This window comes from Cannabis sativa, chromosome X, assembly GCF_029168945.1.
Source record: "Cannabis sativa cultivar Pink pepper isolate KNU-18-1 chromosome X, ASM2916894v1, whole genome shotgun sequence".
NCBI classification, from domain to species: domain Eukaryota; kingdom Viridiplantae; phylum Streptophyta; class Magnoliopsida; order Rosales; family Cannabaceae; genus Cannabis; species Cannabis sativa.
Window position 1 is genome coordinate 81,752,618 of NC_083610.1, and position 24,188 is coordinate 81,776,805.

At 32.0% G+C, this 24,188-nt stretch overlaps 2 protein-coding genes across 2 annotated transcripts; both read right to left on the reverse strand.

The window, feature by feature from the left end:
- Positions 1 to 8,359: 8,359 nt before the first annotated feature.
- LOC115700154 (probable WRKY transcription factor 17) lies at positions 8,360 to 10,450 on the reverse strand. The gene is made up of 3 exons (XM_030627717.2): positions 9,538 to 10,450; positions 8,860 to 8,985; positions 8,360 to 8,746 (listed from the first exon to the last, which is right to left on the reverse strand). The coding sequence occupies exons 1-3, from the start codon at positions 10,296 to 10,298 to the stop codon at positions 8,560 to 8,562; spliced, it is 1,074 nt and encodes a 357-aa protein (XP_030483577.2). The 5' UTR covers positions 10,299 to 10,450; the 3' UTR covers positions 8,360 to 8,559.
- A 10,149-nt stretch (positions 10,451 to 20,599) lies between these two features.
- Positions 20,600 to 23,596, reverse strand: LOC133032398 (uncharacterized). The gene is made up of 6 exons (XM_061106328.1): positions 23,349 to 23,596; positions 23,015 to 23,200; positions 22,687 to 22,780; positions 22,530 to 22,586; positions 21,075 to 22,115; positions 20,600 to 20,941 (listed from the first exon to the last, which is right to left on the reverse strand). Exons 1-6 carry the CDS (start codon positions 23,594 to 23,596, stop codon positions 20,600 to 20,602), a joined length of 1,968 nt encoding a protein of 655 aa, XP_060962311.1.
- Between the last annotated feature and the right edge of the window lie 592 nt (positions 23,597 to 24,188).

Consider the following 24,188-nt stretch of genomic DNA (forward strand, 5'->3'; position numbering starts at 1 on the left):
GATCGGATCGGATCCGACCCGACTTATTCGGATCGGATCTGATCTGACCTAACTCTTTTTTTTATAAGAATTTTAATATTAACTTATAATTTTATATCCATTTTAATTTTGTATTAGTATTATTAAATAAAATACTATGTTTGGTATTGACATGTATTAATAGATTGTGTAAAGATAATATATTTTTAATAAACTCTACCCCAACACCAACAACGGGACGGTTCGGGTCCGAGTTTGGGTCCGAGTCAGGATCCTAGGTCCGAGTTCGGGTTTGAGTCCCGGGTCCGTGTTTGGGTTTGAGTCAAGATCCTGGGTCCCAGTCCTAATCCCGATCTCAGGTCCGAGTCTCGGTCCCGGGCTCGGGTCCGGGTTCGAGTTTTGGTCCGAGTCAGGATCTTGGGTCCCGGTCTCGGTCCCGGGTCCAGCTCCAAGTCCAAGTCCCGTGTTTGGGTCTAGGTCCTGGTCCTGGGTCTAGGTCCCGGGTCCGGGTCCCAGTCTGGGTCCGGGTCTGGGTTTGGGTCCTGAGTCTCAGGTCTCGGGTCCCGGTCCCGAGTCAGGGTCTGAGTCCCGGTCCCGAGTCAGGGTCCGAGTCCCAGTCCCGAGTCAAGATTCGGGTCCCGGTCCCGAATCAGGCTTCGGGTCTTAGTCCCGGTCCTGGTCTAGGGTCCCCAATTCGATCCTGGTCTTGGGTCCTAGGTCCAGTCTTGGGCCCTAATCCGGGTTCGAGGCCGGGTTTGGGTCCCGATCTTGGTCCCGAGTCCTGGTTCGGGTCTGGGTCTGGGTCCGGGTCCGGGTTCGGGTCCAGGCTCGAGTTCGGGTTCGGGTTTGGGTCCGGGTCCCAAGTCCCGGGTCTGGGTCCCGGTCCGGGTCCAGTTCCGGGTCCTGGTCTAGGTCCCGGTCCGGGTCTCGGTCCTGAGTCCCGGGTCTAGGTCTGGATCCGAGTCCGGGTCCCGGGTCTCAGGTCCGGTCCAAACCCGGGTCCAGGTCTCAGATTAGGGTCCAAGTTCGAGTCCCGGTCCTGGGTCTTAGTCTAAGTTTGAGTCCGAGTTTGAGTCCAGGTCCCAAGGGATCCGAGTCTTGAATTAAGTTTTTTTTTAAAAAAATAAATTAAAATCGGGTCGGATCAGACCTGATCCAGAAAGAAATTAGATGGGGTAGAGCGGATCTGATCCAGGATTCTATAAGTATCCGAATGTTTCGAATTAGAGGTGACCCATCGGATTGAATCTCCAGCCCGCTCCAACTAAATGAATATTTTTGACATGCCTATAAATCTCAATGTTTACATGTTATGTTATATGAGTGATAAAAAAAATCCTAACAATTGCCGCAAAAGGTTCTACTTCCTGCGTGTGCTTTATGGTTAGATCTTGCATTGCAAATAATATTTAAGATGTGGTATGTAGTGTTATAGATTTCCCATTAACGCATGCCAGTTACGACACCACGAACACGAAGGGTGATTTTATATCGAGAGGCCAGGAAGAGTGATTCAAATAGAAGATCTTGATAAAATACAAGCATTATTATTCAACTTCACTTTGCAAACAATTTTAAAACAAGTAACCACAACTTAAGCTAAAATATGTTGTGTTTCCACAACAGAAAGTATTCATTGTTCATAATTTTCATGACTTAAAAATTGATATATATTCATTGTATTTGTAAAGTAAATGTCAGTGTGTAAAAGATCGGGTAGGAAAGAAAAATAATAATTTAGTTATAAAATAATATAAAATATATAAGAAAAAAAGAAGAAGATGAAGAGAAAAAGAGAAACTGAATGATAATTTTTCAGTTGCTTATTCTAATCTAATGGGATAAACTCTTATTTATACAAAAATATGACTAAAAGAACGAGAAACTAAATCAATGTAATAAACGAAAATACTAGGGGTGTACGTCGGTCGGTTTAGTCGGGTTATAGCATATTTTTATTAACCCAATATAAATATCGGGTTGCAAAATTTAATCGTAACCCGCCCAATGAAAATTTAGAAAAAGTTCAACCCGCCCAATGATTTTGTCGGTTTGGTCGGGTTAACCCGTCCAAACCGTTCTTCATTTTTTTTTTTTATGATTATTATTGTTAGTTTCTAGAATTCAAGTAATAAAAAATTTAAAAAAATAAAAATATATTATTTATATTCCAAGCTAAATAATGCTATAGTTTAAATTAATTTTAAGAACTTTAATATAAGATAAATATAATTGAGTAAACATAAAATAATTGAATAAAATAATAAAAAAAAAGTGATAATATGGTGTAGATTTTAAACTTTAACTTCAATATCCAAATACATTAAAAATTATTAACTATAAAATCTAAGTTTTAAGTTAAAAATTAAACTGTCCAAACTTTAAATACAAAATAATTTAACTAATAAATGTAATTTATATAATATAAGATATACACTTTTATTAAAAAATATATAAATCGGTTTAATTCGGTTTATTCGGGTTAATTGGGCGGTTTAGAATAATTTGTAAACCACCCAATATATTCATTGGGCGGGTTGGATTTTCATTATATTATTTCGGGTTGTATTTTTTGTCGGTTTATTCGGTTTGGTTTGGGCGGTTTATTCGGGTTGGGCGGTTTGTAAATTTTATTGAACACCCCTAGAAAATACAACCAAGCATTAATAGTGATTTGGATATCCATAAATAATATTTCATAATATACCCTTTGGATGTCCATAAAAACTGTCTCATTAAAAACCTTGCTAAAAAACTTAGTCAAAAGAAAATGAGTGCAGTGTAAACTAACTCCCCCTCATTTAGGTATTCGTGTGAGATCTTTTAATTGACAAATTCTAATCTTGTGAGCTATCTTCTCAAATGTTGATGTTGGTAATGACTTTGTGAATAAGTCTGCAAGATTGACACTTGATTGAATTTGTTGAACACCAATATGTATTTTCTTGAAATGTATAAAGAAGAATTTGGTGAAATGTGTTTTAATTCTATCTCCTTCAATGCACCCTCCTTTTAATTGAGCGATGCAAGTAGTATTATCTTCATAGAGTACTACTTGTTTTGATACTTCTTTATTGAGTGTAATCCTTATGTTTTTCGAATATGTTATGTCAATGATCTCACTCCCACACATTCTCTACGTACTTCATAAAATGCAAGTATGTTAACATGATTTAAAGTTGCTTCGTTAAAAACCTTGTCAGGAAAATTTAGTGGGACAAAACCTGAGCTAAGAGAAAGTGCAATATATATTTCATATTCATAACTATTTGCAAGTTGCCTTGTTAAAAACCTTGCCAGAAAAACTCAATGGGACAAAACCTGAGCTAAGGAAAAAGAGTGCAATATGAATATATCTCTTTCTCATGCACATATGATCTATAATTCTTTTAGTGATAATATATCTCATAAGATTATTGTTATCACTTTTAAAATATCACCGTATATTATCTATGATCATATGTTTTCTATAACTCTTTGAGAGTGTATGTGTAGACTTCTAAATTATGAATGAAGGGTTCAAGGAACTTCATTAATTATCCAACTTATTGAATCATTCATGTGTGTATACAACTTTATTCATACTAAAATTTTAAATTTCAAGTAGATATGAACATAACACATTAATGAAAATATAAATTTTCATTTGTGACAATGATGGTACTCTAAGACCATATATTTGTTCCATTCTTGTTGTTGATCTTAATTTTCATATCAAATGATCATATATCTATAATTCTTGATGCATATGAAGTACTTCAAGACTTCTCTACTAATGAACAAACTACATACATTTATTAAAAACTCTTCAAGAGTCTATCACAACGTATAATTTACGAATTTATATTACATAGAGAGTCATACATATTTTTCAAATAACAATTTACTTACATGTCTTTATTTCATACAAAGATCTTTGTGATATAGTGCACGCGACTTTAAATATATATAACTTAAGACATATGTATTAAATTTTTCTGGAATTTTTAGATAAAAATTATTTCAAATTCTCACTATATTAAGAGCTCCAAATAAATAACCTTTTGTTGCAACATTTATACGACGCTTATGGATTCTCATAAAATATATTCCAAGCTATAATCAAATCTTGATTATATTTTCTCAATATTTAAGCCTTATTTCAATTAATCTCATGTCTATGCAAATTTTGTACAACAATTTATTTTGTACAAATATATATATGTAAATTTCTCATTAGATTTATTTATTTGCACACTCTACAAGTCTTATTTCACTTTATGCGAGTAAATTTGTTTGGACTGCGTCATAAGATTTTAGCCAAAAACAAAACTTATGTCGATAATTCTCAACAAATCTAATACCATAATCCTTGCTATCTCATGTTAGTTTATTGTATATGCAAACATTCAACATCTATTGTCGACAAAAATTTCATTATATGATAATTTCCTCCCATATTGACATAACTTATAAAGATCTCTTTAAATTACATATTTTTCAAATATGATTATCATTTATATGTACCTATATAGAACCACTTTAGGGATTCAATTATGAACAAATATGTTATACTAACTTCTTTAGGGAGTCTCTTCTAGAGTACCGTTTCTATTACGGTTATCACTTTAAATTATCAATACTTTATAACATTAAGGTATCTTCATGAGTACTTCTAAATTTAACAACTTCAGGACAAATCAAATGAACATTTTATTAATAAATTTTACATTGTTCATTAACGCTTTAGGCGTTTTTAACTCATTCTAACTCAACTTTGAATAATATTGATTTGTAGTTGGTATATATCATTTTGAACTATATCGTTCTTATATACTTTGTGCAAGGATCATTTTTTAAAAATTATCATCGATCCCAATTGCTTCTCCCCCTAATCGATAGAATTTTTAAAAATTGTGATATCTAATAATATTAAGAAACTTGTAGAGATTTTAATATATCACAATGAATCAATATTTGTTTAAACCCATACATACTATATGACATTGAACTTCAGGTTCAATAAACTTCAGGTTCAGGTTCAATAGTTATGAACTTATTTCATTTCTAAGAATGAATCTGTGACAGTCAGTACTCTCGTGATCCGTAAGGGGAAATACCGGGTAAGCTGTGCAATCCCACATCGCCTGGGGAAGGTCAAGTGGGATGCTTCTGAGGTTGTGTGGGTATGGGACTACACAGTTGAAGAGAGCTTAAATGGATTGATTGGTACTACCTATATCAACAAGGTGCATCTTGTTTTTCGGTAGCCCATCTCGAAAGAACTCCACAGTTAAGCGTGCTTGACTTGGGGCAATTTAAGGATGAGTGACCTCCTGGGAAGTTTTCCCAGGAAGCGTGCGAGTGAGGACAAAGCACGCTGGAAACACTCGTGTTGGTCTGTAGGGTCAGTCATCAGTCCAGGAAGCAGCCAGAGTGGCGTACTCGTGTATAAGAGCCATTCATTCCGTGGGTGTAAGGACCCAATAGAGGCTTGAAGCGGGGACGTTACAGAATCATACATGTATAATTAGAAATGCATAAATTTACAAATTTTGTAAATTCATGATCATGTGTTCTTATCACATCGATAAGAAACTATGCAATAAAAATCTAACAATGACTCAAGATTGTTAAAGAAATATAATTTAAATATTTTCTTCAAAAATAATTTAATATATATCTCTTTTCTAGATAAATAAATAAAATTATATATATTAAAATAAATTATATTAGCAAAATAATTATCAATAGAAATATAATTTTATTTTATAAACAAATATAAAAGAGAAACTAAATGAAATACTACATATATACTTTTTTTAAAAAAATTAAAAATAAGAAAAATAAACTTTCATTTTTTATATGTGCAAATATATGCCCATTCTTCTTAATTTTGAGCCTTATAAATTAACAATGAGAAGAATCTTCTAGTTCTTCAATAAAATTTAGTCAAATCTTTTGACAATTTATTGCATATGATTAATCATATCAAAATAACTCAATTCATAAACTGCATGTTTACTATAATTTGTATTTCAATGAAACTTTCGTAAGCTAATGTAAAATCACTACAACATATAAGTAATCATTACAAGTTTCATTTTTATATACAGGAATAAAATAATTATATTATTCTCCAAAACATTTATACTCTTCAAGAGTTACTATTAGGCCGACACATAAAAACCGCTAAACTGTGGGAACCGCCCAACCCATTAGAATCCGCCCGTATGAAAACCGCCCATTAAAAACCCGCAAAAATTGGGCTGGGTTAAGTTTTAACCCGCTATTTGGCGGGCGGGTACAGGTTAGCCTAAAAAGGGGCAGGTCCAACCCGTACCCGTTATTTATTATTATTTTTTTTATTTTTTTTTAATTTATACCTAAAACTAAAACACAAAACAAAACCCTAAAACTAATTGTCTGAAGCTCTTAAACCGCACAGCCGCTCGTCCCCCCTTCTTCTCTTCTCGTTCCATTCTTCTCTTCTCCCATCGTCGACGATCGCCGCCCAGCCTCAAGCCATCAACGACTCAACCCACTCGACTCCCTTCTCCACTTCCAGCCAGCGTAGACGGTCGTGGAGAGCGCCGGACCTTCATCCAGCCTGAACGACGAAGCCACAACGCCGGTCCACAGTGCCCGTCCACTTCGTCGAACCTTCATCCAGCCACAGGGACGGTCGAAACTCCACAGTCCACATCTTAGTCGATCTCTTCAAGTCTGGTATTATTTATATATATTATTTAATTTCTTTTTTTTTATTTGTACAGAGAATAGTTTTGGGTTTATGAATGTATGAACGCTATTATGAGTCTCTTAAATATATGGTTAGAGAGGCTTGACTTGGACTCAAGGAATGGATAGGGTATTGGCTTGTTTTCAATCTGAGAAAAAAAATTAAGCCTGTTATATAAATATATTTTCTTTTAGGTGATTAAATGTTTGTGTAAATGCATGTGTTAAATTCCTCTGTTTTTTAGATTTTTACTCTGTTTTAATTGCATGTGTTAATTTTATTTATATGGTAATAATTTTTTTTTTATTATTTTACAGAGTTGCATTTCATTTGGAGCCAACTTTTGAAGTCACTTTGTGGAGACTTTATAAATTATTATGAACTTAAATTGTGTTATGGACTTTTTTTGGATTGTTATGAACTTGTATGGACTTTTTAAGGATCTTTTCTAGATTGTTATGGAGTATGGACTTGAATTGTTATAAAATTTTCATGGATTATTATTATGTCTTGTTATGGAGTTTATAAAGATTGATATAAAATTTTAAGGACTTTTATGCATTGTTATTAACAAGTATAAATTTTTGGTTAAATATTTGTTTTCCTTGTGACAATATACTTTGGAAGTTTTGATTTTTAAGTAACCCAAACCGCTCAAAAAACCGCCCAACCCAAACTTTTATTGGGCAGGTATGGGTTGTGATTTTAAAAAACCACCAAATAAAAAAACTGCCAAACCGCCCAAAAACCGCCCAACCCAACCCATGTGCAGCCCTAGTTACTATTATGTATATCAAACTTTATATTTCTTCATCATCAATTCAATGATGTGTACATTTAAAAGGTACAAGACGAACCTCATCGTATTGTTGTAATGGTCAAATAGATATAACCATAATATACCTCGTATCTTTCTAACAACTCGTATAATTTATTAATAGATCTTATGATTTTTATAAAAAAAAAAATCAATGTAATAAAAAAAAATACAACCAAACATTAATAATAATAATTAATTTAATAATTTAAACCTTCCTAAAAAATATTTCATAACATAACAGATGTATCATCATTCATTTATTTATAAGCAACACTTTTGAATAAAGGACCAGTTGCCTATATAAAAATAACAAAGAGCCGGCCATAAAAGTCAAAGCAAGCCCTTTTATTTTTTTACGCGTTAGCTCTTAATTTCACCGTTGACTTGGCTTTCATTAAGCTATGCTCTTCAATGGTGTAATATCGCCATTTATATAAAAATGGCTACAGTATGTATTATCGCTCTTTTTCTTTTCTTTTTTTGGGAGAGTTAAGGCAACCATTGACTTTAGACAATTGAGAATAAAGATATCATAATAACAACTCATGGCTGGCTAGTTATGGCACAGTTGACCATATCATAATACTTATCCCTTTCTCATTAAAGAAAACATTTTGAATTCCCAATTAGAGAACAACTAATTGGCCCACTAACTCCATGATTATATCCCCTCCCCAAAAACTCCAATACCACCAGTTTAATAAGACCCTTTTTTTTCTGGTAATCTAGAATCCATCCTAGTCAAGTATTAATTAAAATAATTTTGCAAAAATAATCAAGGTAATAAAATCAATTTACAAAAAAACAAATAAATAAACCAACCAAAAAAGCATCGAAAATTAGATGAAATTAAAGTTGATTGAACACCGCATAGTTTCAGCATTATCAATTGTCAAGTTTTTTTTTTTTTTTTTGAAATTTATATATCTCAACTAATTTACATCCAACCCCATTCTATCAACTATCCCCTCCTCAACTACTTTCGAGTATTTTAAGAAAAATATATAAAAAATATATATATATATATATATGGGGGCTATCACACTCGATTAGAGTCGAATACCAAAGAGACTCCTCCACCACCACCCATTGGCGCCATGGTGTCCGGCTGCTGATGACGGTGCTCTCCCTCGTAGGTTACAATAAGCATAGCCGGATCATCGGGAGCCCTCTCCACGTGTTTCCTCGCCGGGCAACCTCTCATGGTACTACATTTGTAGTAACCTCTGTAAAACCAAAAACAACAACGCATTGTAAATAATATGAATTAAAACTAAATCAATCAATAAATTAATTAATTAAGAACACATATATATCTATATATATCAGAGAAATTAACCTTGGATAAGGAGAGCCTTTTATCGGTTTTTGTCCATACTTCCTCCACGAAAACTCGTCTTGTGGAATATCAGCGACTTTGGAACTAATCGCCGGGACTCTAATTGTCTTCTTCACACGATTTTTCCTGAATTAAAAATAAATAAAATTTAGATCAATTAATTAGGTTCGAAAGTCGTACGCCACAACAAGGTGTTTTTATCGGTCAACAATAAAAGAAATTTAAAAATAAAAATAAAAAAAGTCTTCCCCGCCCCGATGAAGTGACATATCGCCATATCGGTCCACTAAAAAGCCTTTTTCTTCCTTATATTTTTTCTTTCATAATTCATATAAAACACAATAACAGAGCACTGTCATTGTCGCGCGTGCCTAAGACCATAAATGAATTAATTGGAATCCAACCTAACTCGCTGACCAAGAACACCTACCACTCAGGTTGACTCGGTTAGATTAACTCTTATCACAACCGAGTTTGTAAATGAGTCAACTCGTATTGTATTTCAATAGCTATATGAATATACTGAGTCAACTCGGCTCAATCAACAGAATCAGTATTTCTCGGAAGTAAAAAACAACTACATCAAATTCCTTACTGAAGGCATCAAACTAAATTGCGCGATATATGCTAAAATGCGCAGCGTAATGAAAGGGGTTAGGATAAGGAATGTAATGTTACCTTCTCTTTGAGCAATGGCACTTTCCGGATCCGGATGCAGATCCCGATATTTTGCCTGAGAAATCGCCGGAGTGTTCGTGATCATGGCACCTCTTCTTAAATGGCGCCGTTGAGAGGGGTGGTTTACCGACGGAGACAGTCGGTGCAGGAGTCAAGAACATCGACCCTTGCTTTCCGTTCGAGACGCTTCCGTCTCCGGTGATCGCTGACGACATGAACGACGAGCTGGAAGAAACGCTGAAGCTGTCTTTTGTGAACTCAACCTCCGCGGAGGCCTTGTGAATGTTCGAGCTAAGTATATTATTGTTAGGTTTAGTAAAATCCAGAGTCATGCTCTGCTTCTGAGATTGTGCGAAACTCGCCGCCTGAACGGTTACCGGAGGAGCGATCGGCGCGGGAGAAACGTAAGTCGGATGAGAAGCAATCGACGCGGGAGCTAAGGCCAGTGTATTAGGTACCTGAGGTTGATGAAGCGAGAGCGAACCGGAGGACGAAGAAGACGAGGGAGGCGAAGAAGAAGATGACGAATGAGCCGGCGCACGTCTGAACCTGGCATGACCAGTCCGGTTGAGAAGAGAGATCACCTTCCTGAACTTAGAGACAGTTACATCCGTAAGGTCAGAGCAGTCCATTTGAGTAGTCTGTTGATTGTGAGAGAGAAATCGAATCAGGTGCTCCATACTCTTCAAGCCCTGAGTCGCAGCTTCTTGAATCTCTTTCTGATCTTCCATTTTGGGGAACCTCATTAGCTCCACCGCCATTAGAGGCTCTTTGAAGAAGATAAGAGTAAAGGTTAGAATGAATCTGAGAGTATTTGGGAATGGAAAAATCTCAGGCTTCCATAGACGAAGGAGTTGGATGGAGAAGAAGTAAGGACGAAAAGGATGAGATTATTATGTGTATATATATAATAATTACAAGAGAGATAGGAACCGGGTGACCTGGTAAAAGGCTCTGTGAGAGTCAAAGTAGTTACGTGATCCAACGGTTGAGATTTGTTTGAAATTTTCGTATTGGGAGTCGTGAATAAAATTAAAACAATTCAGAGTTTGGTCTTTGCTTTTGAAAGTTGTGGAGAGTACTAGTGGTCCTACTTCTACTCTTGATGATTCTTGAATATTGAAAATCAACTCTTTGATTTTTAACGTGAATGAATGTATCACAATAATTAATCAACTAATTAAGTAATTCTTTCTTTACAATATTTTTTCAATTAAAATTATTAGAAAAGAAAAATAAATTCAATGATAATTGACCAAAAAACTAAAGGAAAATCAAACCAAAAGTATATGTTCAAACAAAACAATTTTGTTTTTATTTTTAGTGTGATTATGTTCTTAAGGTTAATGGATTAGGTACTTTCAATTATATTATGAATGTACATTTGATTTTTTTCTTCTAGAGAAGAATGTACATTTGATTTTTTCTTCTAGAGAAGAATGTACATTTGATTAGAGCAATATTTATAGAGAAATGATTCTAACACATATTTACAATGATAATGATGTAGAATTCATTTCAACCACAATTAAATTAAATACATATCAATAAAAAATTTACAATTTTGTGTACAATTTTTGTTGAGTTTTAGAGCACTCTCACTGGTATAGTTTTTTTTTTCCTTTTTTTTTTTAATGACTCTCACTAGTGTAGTTAAAATAGCTAAAAATGTAAAATTTAGCTAAACTAAAAGGTATATGTATTTTAACTTTGAGCAATTTTAGCTCAAGGTTTATAGCACTCATATTAAATACACTAAAATAAAGAAATTTTAAAATAATATCTTATATGCTCTAAGAACACTTTCCTTAGCTTCTCCACTCTTTTCTTTAAAATACTTTAATCTTAATTTGTCTGACCGTGTAATTACAATGTGTAATTGGAAGTAATTGAGGGGTTCCAATTATACTCTTCAATTTTCATGGTACACTGTGTAATTACTAAAAAATTTCCTTATTAAACATTAGCTACTAAAAAAAATTATTTCCCATGTAATTACTAACCATTTTGCCAAACAAGATATTAGGAATTTATATGTAATTACCACATCATATCTAAACACACCTTACATTTTAAAATATAGTATAATACCGGGTGTGTTTGGAAGTAACTGTGTAATTACTAGGTAAGGTAATTACTAGGGTGGTAATTACACAGTTTAGTAATTACATTATATTTTAAAATGTAAGGTGTGTTTGGATATGAAATGGTAATTACATATAAATATTAGAATATTTCTAATTAAGGAAATAAAATAATATTATTGATTCTGATAAATGAATATTTTATATTCATTGAATCTGGACAGAATCAATTACGTAATATTCTATATATGGTCAGATTTCTATATTCATTACCTGATTTGATTTCCTGAATTAATTGTCATAATATTCTGACAATTAATGTGGCATAGATACTGATGGAGTATCTCACCTATAAATATAGGGTCTCGGTCCCCGAGCTCCTCACTCATTCTGTTCATAACAGCAAATTCCATCTAAAGAGAGTTGAGAGAGCGAGGAAGCCCGATTACCCATGGTAGTCAATTTCCTTTGCAGATCAAAGCTTATGTGGGTTTGAAGCTCAAGATTCAATGGCTGGAGGTATTTCGATCCTTAAGTTATATAGTGTATATGTTTGATTAATTCCGCACTTAATACTTAAACATATACATTTCAGTTTATATATATAAATGTCTAACAGTTGGTATCAGAGCGGTTTTTATCTCTGCCTTAATTTTAGTTTGAGTTTCATATATATATATATATATATACTCGTATATACAGTGTTTATATATATATATTTAATTCAGTGTTGATATATATATTTATTTTCGTTTGTGTATATATTTATATATTCATATTCATTCAATCCCAATTATATATATACATATATATTTTCATACATATATACTTGTTTATTCATTCAGTCATATATATATATATATTCATATACATATATATATATATTTTTTCTTCATTTCATTACGTATATATGTTATATATGTTATATATTATTTATATATCTAAATGCTATATACAAATATATACATATATACATTTCATGTTTATATATATACATACAGTATTTTTATTTTCTGTATATATATATATATGTATATATATTTATATATATATTGTATATGTATTAATACATTCATATATTAATATAGATTGTTCTAAGCATGAAAATCCACTTTGAAAAAACAAAGAAATCTCAAAATTATTTTTCAAAAAATTTTGGTGATTTTTAAAGTCTTTGTTTTATGTATTTTCGATGCATAAAATCTATATGAATGTCTTAATTTTTGCATTTAGATTCATTTGGAATTGATTTCATGATTTTTGGAAGTTTAAGGAAATTTTATCATGTCGTTTATGGCAGTGTATTTTTCAAAAAAAAAAAAAAAAAAAAAGGAAAAAAATTTCGATTTTTTTTTATATATATTTTTTATTTATTTGGAAATATAAATTATTCTCCTATTGTTAATTTAGTCAATAAATTACATTCATTAATTTCTATTTTTAATTTAATACATATATTTAGAATTAATATGTTATTTAGTATAAACTGAAAATAGAAATTTGTTTTAATATGGTAATTAATTACATGATTTATTTAGGCATGTAATAATTGTGCAATTTGTATAATTGTGCATTTAATTATTTATTACCAAATTTATGTAATTTATTGTTTAAATTAATAAAATTTGAAAAATCCGCCATTAAGTATAGTCTTTAATTTTGCATTTAATTCATTCCATATAATTAATTGTACTAATTTGTATAATTACCTTATTTATACAAATTAATTATTAGTATAAATATTTAAGATATTATATGGTCATAAATGCATAATTAATTATATATTATGGAATTAAGCATTTAATTTATTATCATACAATAATTGTATTAATTTGTATTTATTTGGCAAATTTATGTTTAATGCAATTAATTTAGATTTGTATGATTTAAATGCTATACATAAATTCCTTTTATAGTGCTAGATATATTTAGAAATATTCAAACATTAAGATAGGTTGAATATTTTATATAGCACATTAAGTTTCATAAAACTTCATAAAATATTCATAAAACTTCCTAAAATGAATAAAATATGAATAAAACGTAAGTAATTTTGTGGTTTGACATAAGAAAACATGAATTTGGGACAAATGCTCATATCTAGAACGGTTTTTAATGATCTTCGGACGACCACACTAGGAGCATTAATCTCAGTGATTGTCTACTATGTTAATAACGAAATTACTTTTAGGTAGAGCCCAATACCTAATGTCAAAGTGAAAATATAATTTTATATAATTAGGGAGTAGCCACAGCATCCTTATTTGTATAAAATTATATATTAATTAAAATTCACCTTAATGGACATAGCTTGTAATTAATTATATAGGTATAATAATTTTACCCCACAGGGATTTTATTATATTTGTATAATTAATTAGGATAATATGTTAAATTAAATTCTCTTAATTTACCCCACGGGGAGTTATGGGGATTTAATTTAATAGTGTTATCACAAATTTAATTAAAGATAGATAATAAACCTTCATTTTCCAAAACTAATTGTTTAATTAAATCTATCATAAAGTTCATCTAATTTTATTAAATTTAAAATTTAGCCCACATGCAATTTTGGATTTAGTAAAATTTTAATCTTCAATTTATACTTTGGTGTCTAGTGAACCACATAATTTTAAATAATTAGGGAGTAGCCACAGCATCCTTAATTATATAAAATTATATATATTAAGTGGATTAAGATCACATAATGGACATGAATTATGTGAACATAATAATCTTACCCTACAGGGATTTTATTATATTCACATGATTAATATGTTAAATTAAATTCTCTTAATTTATCCCACAGAAATTATGTAGATTTAATTTAATAATTTTATCATAAAGTATAAAATTTTGAAACATTTATAAATAATTAAGTGTTTCATACCTTTCATTGAGATAGAAATATTAAACTTTAAGTTTTTCATAAATTGTGTAAATCTATCATAATCTACATCTAAATCTAATCTTATTAAATTAAAAATTTAGCCCACAGGCAATTTTTGTTTAATAAGATTTCATATTTAAGCATGTTTATTCATTGGTAAAAACATGATTCATTTAAACCTCAAAACTATATATGTAATTTTATTACATCACTATTCATAAATTTCTTCCATACCAGTAGAAATTTCCAAAAATTTATTCTGATAACTTAATCTAAAATGTACAGTTTTTACTGTATAATTAAGAAAAATAAATCACACTTTATTATCACCAATAAATTTTAATTTATTGTGTATGAATTCATTCTAATATAGTTAATGTGATTATTAACACATAGTGGATTATTTTAGATTGTTATTCCACATTCATAAATTTCTTGCAAGGTTTACAAATAAACCTAAGAAAGTCAGTAACTGTGAGCAAATCTTATCCACAGACAAGATAAGTTCTCACATTTAGAAGTTTAAGGAACAAGCAATATAGTAGTGGCTTTGTTTTAAAATTGGCAAAGATCTTTATGTTCCAAGATTCTATTGAAACTTGATTTAGACACATTTAGAGGTCTTTACTACAAATGATGTCACTCATAAAGATATGCAAGTTCAATCTGATAATAAGAAATGTGTTATTAATAAGAATTCTTCTACATTATAGCACCAAAAATTATGGAACATATCTCCATAAATAGAATAAATGTTAGTAAATGGTGGGGATCTTCATTACACTTGATTTTACTAACTTTATTTAGAACTTGTGTGAATTTCATTAAGAATATGTATTCCAACAAGTCAAAATCGGTGCATACTAGAATTCTATCATATTAGAAATCATACAAGTCAATTAATTTTGAAGACATGGACTCAAATTTTGCATCTCCTTTTTTAACGATTACTCACATAAATAATTTTTCTACAAAAGTATGGATTTATATGTTTCAAAGACATTTAAATCTTAAGTAGAGAAATGGTGCATTTTGCATATTAAGATAGTGAGATCAAATATAAAATGGAGAATACTACATCAAAATTCGTGAGTATGGATAAACTCCCAGTGTATTTGTAAAGTTTCTTTAAAAGCATGGGTTCATTGCCCGATACATATGCTTGGTACACCCAAATTATAGTGTGTAACAGATTTAAGAAACTAAGCATTTTTTGGACATGGGGTGGAGCCTACATAGCAAACTCCAATCTTTCCTAAATCTTTGTCTATTGATACTCAACAATGGGGTGTACATATCGAATCGTGTTCTAACCAAAGTTGTTTCTCAAACATATTTTGAGTTGTGATAAGGTTGAAAACCGACTTGATGACATGTACACATTTTATAAATACCCATATATAGTTAGAGTACAATTGTCAAAGAAAAGATCTGGGCCCTAAACCATAAATGAGCATATTTCATTTGAAAAGCTATAAGGTTTAAGAGTTACATATTTTATTATCCATCTCACAACACTAGAATTGTGGAATTAAGAATTGACTTGATTAGTGGGAGTGATCAATCTAGGAACCTAGTTTCCGAGAAAGATCATTCATATTTTCTCAAACTTCCACCTCAAGTGTTAGATTAATTATGATTCACAACAACCCTTAAGATTACTGGTTATTGAGAATTCATAACTAATCATTAATAATATACAAGTCATTGGTAAAATTCTAATAAGTTATGTTATTTAGTAATTGCTTACAATTTCTAAAATAACATGCTATTGAACCATTTGCTCTTTTAAGAGTTTGTTGGTCCATCCTTAAGATGACTTATTAGAACAGTAAGATCAATGTATTCTAGTGATCACATTTTGTACAATAAGAGTTCAACTACAATATTAATTTGAGACACAAATTAAATTATAGAATGATAAAGAATTGAAGTTGTAGTACAATATGCCATGAATGAAGAAACGAATATCTTAAATAGCAATAAAGTTTATCTTTAGTAAAGTTGCCTAATGGGGTGGAGAACATTAATTAAGCATAGATTTTTTTCACCAATAATATTCATTAGGCAACATTGAGAAACATAAAGATATAAAAGAATATTCATTGCTAAGAAGTTCATTTTGAACTAAGAATCAATAACAAAGGAGATTTACATTCTCAATTGTTTTTATAAAAGATTCTATTATAGACCTTGGCATTTGTTGCTTGTTTTAATTCATTAATCAATTCCAAATAGTGAACTAGAGGAGAAGGTATATAGACTGCCATAAAGATTTTCCTCTAATAGTGGTGAACATATGCAAGCTTAAAGTGTCTACCTATAGATTAAAACAAACATCTCACAAATTGGTATTATATCATCTTTTCCTTTAGGTTTGAAAAGAGAATTATGGAAATAATTATATACCAGAAGGTTAGTGGGCGTAATATTTGTTTTATACGTAGACAATATGTTACTTGCAAATGATGATAAAAGTTTTCTATATAAGTTGAAATAATTCATATCTCAAATTATTATTTTGAGATAAGGAATATAAATAATATATATAATTTTAATTAATTAGAGAGTAGCCACAGCATCTCTGATTAAATAAAATTATGTATTATTCATCTGATATAACTTTTATCTTTAAGTGTGATAAATATAACTCGAACTAGCATCTGAAAAATGATCTGGAGTGAGAATAAATTAAGAACATTCATTTGCTTCTATTTTAGAAGCCTAATGTATGCCTAAGAGTCTGAATAAGACTTTGCATTACATTTGTTTCAGGATCGTTAAGTAGTATCAGAATAACTAAAGTTAAGACCACTTTATTTTTCATACAAAGTGATGAGGTATCTTTAAGATACTAAAAATTATATTCATACATATTTTAAGATGAATTGACCATATGGAAATATAGTTAACCAATTAGATTCTAACATACTTCACTGGTTGTATTTATTAACGTAAATCAATATTTTATTACGTCCTTAAGATTACCAGTAAGTTATATTGTAGAGAATCTTGATTGTTATTTCACTATAGAAGTCAGATTCATTTATTGTTTTGAGGATACATCTCGTATGATGTATTATAGAGTTTCATAGTAGGCCTAGAGTTCAGAATTACAGTTTCATTAGGCCATTAAGAAAATTTTGCGATAAATTCAGCTACAATATTTATGGCTAATAACTCTAAGAGTACTGGTCGAAGCTAGCATATCGACATTAAGTATTTAGCCATAAAAAGGCGTGATAAGTGGTCATTAATCACGCAAACTGAATTGGGTGATCGCATAGATCCTTGACTAAAGGCATGCCGCAACACAAATTCAAGGATCATAAAGTAAATATGGGATTCAGTTAACCCATATGCAGTTTTTTTTTTTATTTGTACAACCAAAAATTATTTAATGAAACTCTAATTTCGATATTTTCTCATATTTATGTGCACCTTAATTTCATCTGAGAAAATTATCGTAAGAGGACCTGAATAAACATAAGGGTTAGGGTTTATTCACTTAAGTACATTGTCACATAAAGTACATTGTTATATAATAAATATATCGTAATACATGGAAGATAATACTCGACTTATAATGAGGACATGTCGCTATGATTCGTATGTTTATTATATAATGAGGAACGTTTGAGTTTGAATGTTTTAGTTTAAATGCTGACCAAGTGGGAGAATATTAGAATATTTCTAATTAAGGAAATAAAATAATATTATTGATTCTGATAAATGAATATTTTATATTCATTGAATCTGGACAGAATCAATTACGTAATATTCTATATATGGTCAGATTTCTATATTCATTACCTGATTTGATTTCCTGAATTAATTGTCATAATATTCTGACAATTAATGTGGCATAGATACTGATGGAGTATCTCACCTATAAATATAGGGTCTCGGTCCCCGAGCTCCTCACTCATTCTGTTCATAACAGCAAATTCCATCTAAAGAGAGTTGAGAGAGCGAGGAAGCCCGATTACCCATGGTAGTCAATTTCCTTTGCAGATCAAAGCTTATGTGGGTTTGAAGCTCAAGATTCAATGGCTGGAGGTATTTCGATCCTTAAATTATAGTGCATATATGATTTATTAATTCCGCACTTTATTCATAATCATGTATGTTTCAGTTTATACATATAAATTTCTAACAATAAATTCCTAATATCTTGTTTGGCAAAATAGTTAGTAATTTCATGAGAAAATAATATTTTTTAGTAGCTTATGTTTAATATGAAAAGTTTTTAATAATTATACAGTGTAATTACATCCAATTCTCATTGGAGGCCATGAGAATTGAAGAGTGTAATTGGAACCCCTCAATTACTTTCAATTACACAGTTACAGTGTAATTTACATGGACAGACAAACATGACAAATTGTGTAATTACCTCCAATTACACACAAATCTAATTACATTGTAACTTTCCAAACGCACCCTAAATTACGTAATTACTACCTTAAGAATTACCTTATCTAGTAATTAAATAGATACTTCCAAAGGCATTCTTACTATTTTAGCAAACTTTTTGTTTGTAATAATAATAATAATAATAATAATAATAATAATAAGATATGAAGAGGAACGTTTCTTCTTTAATTTAAATTTGGAACAAAAGACAAAAATAAAAATTAACACGCAGTATTCGTTTATAAGTTGTGTTGGTATCACCAATGTAAACCTTTTCCCAAATTTTTATTAATAACTTATCCGTTTAAAGACAACTTTAGTTTTGTCTACATTCAAAGTTTTAGCAAGAAACGATGCTGATCCAAATTCCAAATGTATTATTTTTTTTTTCTTTACCTCTATTTTTTTTTTCATTATTTGTAAGATTCTTTACCTCTAATTTATTTTTTAAGAGAAAATTAGTAAATGAAGCCGCCTAAAAAAAATTCAATATTTTTGACTCGACATTTCCAATTTTATATGGAATTTTTTTCTTCTAGATAATCTCTTAATAATTCAGTGAAAAAGTAAAATATTTAATTGAAGTTAATTAAAAAATTAAATCTAACTAATCACGAGATTAATTAATCTACAGACACATATTAATTTTGTTAGAGAAAGAAAGCTGACTCTGAAAGTGGGGATCACGTGGAGTCATTCGTTTTTCTTTATTTAAAGCTGAAACTGTTGACCAGTTTTTAATTTAAAAACCGTTTACTGCCGGTATATCATATATTAACCGTTGGATGAGCTATATAAAAATAAACGGTTGCGATGGGAGTGGGAGAGTTGACTATGACCTCCTTTTTATTTCTCAACACAAATACCTCGAAGTGTGTTATATTCCTTTCTCGACACGTGGCTTCATTTTGAACGCGCCTTGAAACTTGCCCAGTTTCCTATTACTTAATTAATTAAAGACTTTTCTAGAAGTTGATATTTTTTTAAAACTTATTATAGTAAAGGCGTTTTGGAAGTCTTCGTAGTAATTATATAATATTAATTAATGATAAAATATTCTCATGTAACAATTATATATAAATTGTTATTTAATAAAAAAATATATTTTGTAATTGCATCTAATTTACTATTGCAATTACTTATCAACTAATTAATTCATCTAGCAAATAAAATAACAAATCAGTTAAAACAATTTTTAAACTAAAGGCGAACCCACATTGTAGCAAGGGGATAGTCGCCCCTAAAAAAATTAGGAAAAAATGTATATGTATTTTAGTTGATTACAACATATATTTGTAATAAAAGATAATATTTATAAACATAATACTAATTTTGGTGCAATAATTAAGCTAAATTATATATATGTTAGAGGTTAAAGGATCAAATCTTACAAACAATACTTTTTTCTTTTTAAGTTTACTTTTGCTCCCCTGCTTTACCAAAAAAAAAAAAAAATTACGCTCCCTCACTTTAAATCTTGGTTCGCTACTGCTCTAAACTGAAACGACGGTCAGGAAATAAAATAGCAGCCTTTTGCAAAATTATGGGTCACTACATTAGCAGATCGTTTAACAAAAGAGACAAACACATTACCAATAGTATCAAGCAAAGATTTACAATCCTAAATAACTAAACCAAATAAAGAAATCATTTTTAAAGAACTTCGTAGAGCTTAAATCACACATAGACAATCAGACTCCAGACAAACATTCTGCCATTGCCTTTCTTTGATCCAGCTGAGTGCATCTTTGATGCCTATGGCTTCAACAAGAGATAGTTCAACCATGCTTTGGGAAAAGGAAGTTTTGCCCTCGATAAGCGTCCCATTAGAATCTCGGGCCACGAGGCCAATGCCATAACTACGACCGCCCTCGAACAATATCGCGTCCATGTTAATCTTGATACTATTAACATTTGGTGGTGTCCAATGCTTTCTCCCATCACCTTTCTGATATTCAGACCATGATGCATCCATGTTGAAATTTCTAGCATTCTTCCATTGATCAAGATACGACTTAGCAAACATAACAACGTTATGTGGGTTAAATTCTTTATTTTGCCAAACGAGATTATTTCGGGCTCCCCATATAGCCCAACAAACAACAACCACAATACTTTTCAACTCAAACTTTCTACTTGAAAAGTACTGATGCACCAGGTGTTAGAGTTGTGCCTATTCCTACACGGTTCCAACAAACTTGAACCACCTTACAAGTGACCAAGCAATGCAGGGTTGTTTCCTCTGTTTCACGGCATAACGGGCACAAGGTACAAATAACCACTCTCTTGACACGAAGCTGTACTAATTTGGGGAGACACTCGGAGCAAGAACGCCATAGCAAGTTAGCTATTTTTGGTGGCACCTTCAGGCTCCAAAGCTTATGCCAGAAATTCGATGCAGTGTCTTCATACCAAAACCCTTTTTGAAGTTGCAATAAACCATAAGCACTCTTTACCGTGTACATACCTAACACCTCCTTTGTCCAATATAGTTTATCTGAGGCTGTTGTAACTTGCAAAGGGATTCTTTTAATCAACCGTTGGTTTCTTTCCTCAAATAGATCCCCAATAATCCCATCATCCCAACTAGAACTATCCATAGCCATTAAGTTTGCCACAATAGCACTAAAAAGAGCCATGTGAGTTGAAATGATATTGGGATTAGTTGCATCCGGTAACCAAGGCTCGCCCAAAACTGATATAGATTGACCATTCCCCACACACCATATCGTACCATTACGAACTAGCTCTTGTGATTCAAGAATGCTTCGCCAAATGAAGCTTGGGTTGGAACCGAGTTGAGCAGAGAGAAAATTACCATCGGAGAAGTACCTTGCCTTGAAAACTTTTGATGCCAATGACTCGGGTCTGGTAAGGAGTCTCCAACCTTGCTTACCCAAAAGTGCCAGATTGAAATCACGCAAGTCATGGAAGCCTAAACCACCCCCTTTCTTATTTTTACTGAGTTTATCCCGTGACATCCAGTGTATACCTTTCCGTGCTTCCTTTGATGTTTGCCACCAAAATTTAATCATCATTCGCTCAATGTCTCTACTAATTTTCAATGCAAGTAAGAACACGCTCATTGCACAAGTTGGTAAGGCAAGAGAATTATTTTTACCAAAATTTCTTTCTCGCCCTTGACAAAAACTTGCCTTCCCATCCTTGAATGCGTCTACGGACTTTATCTTTAAGATATCCCAAGACCACGGTCTTATTCCGAGACATTGTACTTGGGAGACCTAAATAAAAACTTCCTTTTGTCGCCTCATTCATGTGGAGAAATGAACATATGTGGTTCCTCAAATTAGCTTCAGTATTAACACTAAAAATAATTGAGGACTTAGCAAAATTAACTTGTTGTCTTGAAGCCATCTCGAACTTGCAAAGAAACTCTTATATACGGACTGCTTCGTCACTTGTAGCTTTGCAATAAAGATAGCTATCGCCAGCGAAAAGCATATGTCAGACTCTTGGTGCCCCATTAGCCACCTTACAATCATGAATCCAACCATGATTTTCATACTTACGCATAAGAGATGGCAGTCCCTCCACACAAAGAATAAATAAGTACGAAGAAAGAGGATCCCCCTGTTGGATACCTCTTGATGGAATGATAGGGCCCATCTCATGGCAGCCATGAATAACTTTGTAATTAGCTGAAGAAACACATGACATGATTAAACGAATCCATCTAGACAAAAAACCCATTTTCATCAACATAGCCTCCAAAAGAGGCTACTCTATTCGATCATATGCCTTACTCATATCAAGTTTCAACGCAATGAACCCTGTCTTCCCCTTTCTCTTCCTCTTGAGGTAATGAAGAACTTCAAAGGAGAGATCAATCTCCCTGGTATGAATGCACTTTGAGAGTCCGAAATAATTGTGTCCATGAATGGCTTCATCCGGTTGGCATAACTTTCGTGATTACTTTATACAAGACATTACAAATAGCGATTGGCCTAAGATTTTTCATGGTATCTGGGCATTTCTTTTTCGGGATCAATACCACGTTAGCATCACCACAAGCCGATTCTAACTCACCACTTTCAAAGAATCGTTGAACAAACCGAGTCACATCTACTTTAATCGTATCCCAACATTTTTTAAGAAAGTCAGGGTCATGCCATCCAGGCCCGAACTTTTATCCGGGTGCATTTGAAAGATCGCTTTACGAACCTCCTCTTCCGTGACTGGTCTGTGAAAATCTTCACTAGCCAAATCAGGTACAAGCCTATCCACATTATCAACCACTTCGGGACAAGAAACACTAGAAGCCAAAAAAAAAAAGAGAGGAAAAATAGTCTACCATTACCTCAGTTAAATTGTGCTCCTAGTCAACCTAAGCTCCCTATTGGTTTTTGAGTTTTCAAATGAGATTGTTTCTCTTGCGCTTTCTGGCCATGAGATGAAAATACTTGTTGTTGTGATCACCTTCTTTAAGCCAAAATTGTTTAGCCCTTTGTTTCCAAAGTGTCTCTTTTTGATCCAAGATACATGAAACTTGGTTTTTGACGTCTTCATACCTTTGGACTGAACTAACATCTCTCTTACTTTTCAAAATCTTTAGCTCATCTTTACAAAATTTGATCCTTTTTCGAAAGCACCCAGTAACTTCCTTCCCCCAATGTGCCAAATTCGAAGCACACAATTGCAGTTTCTCCATTACTCCCATACTACTATCTTGACCCCAACAATCCTCAATAATTTGATAACATATAGGCTCTTTAAGCCACACATTCTCGGAACGAAACCGATGATAGGAATAAGCTTACTACGTTCAACCAGTTCTAACAGTAACGGACAATGGTCCAAGGTTGAATGTTCAAGATCGGTGAGAATAACACCTGGAAAAATATTCATCCAAGCTTCAAAAACCAGAGCACGATCGAGGCGTGCCTCAATCCACGAACTCGACCCTCTGCTTTTTCCTAAGGTAAATAGATATCCTGATAACTCCATGTTCGAGAGACCACAATCTGTAAGACACGCCTAGAAACCATCAAGAAGCCATCGTGGGTAAGGATACCCGCCTCTTTTATCAATCTGGGTTAACACATTGTTTAGATCTCCTATAACACACCATGGAAGATTCTAATCACCAGCAATTGTTTTCATCAGTTTTCACATTTGAAATCATCTTGCTCTTTTTGGATCCCCATAGAGACTAGTAAGTCTCCAAATCCTGTTACCCTCCACTTTAACACAGAAGTCAATATGATTAAAGGAAAAGCCCAATAGATTTTTATCATCTTTTT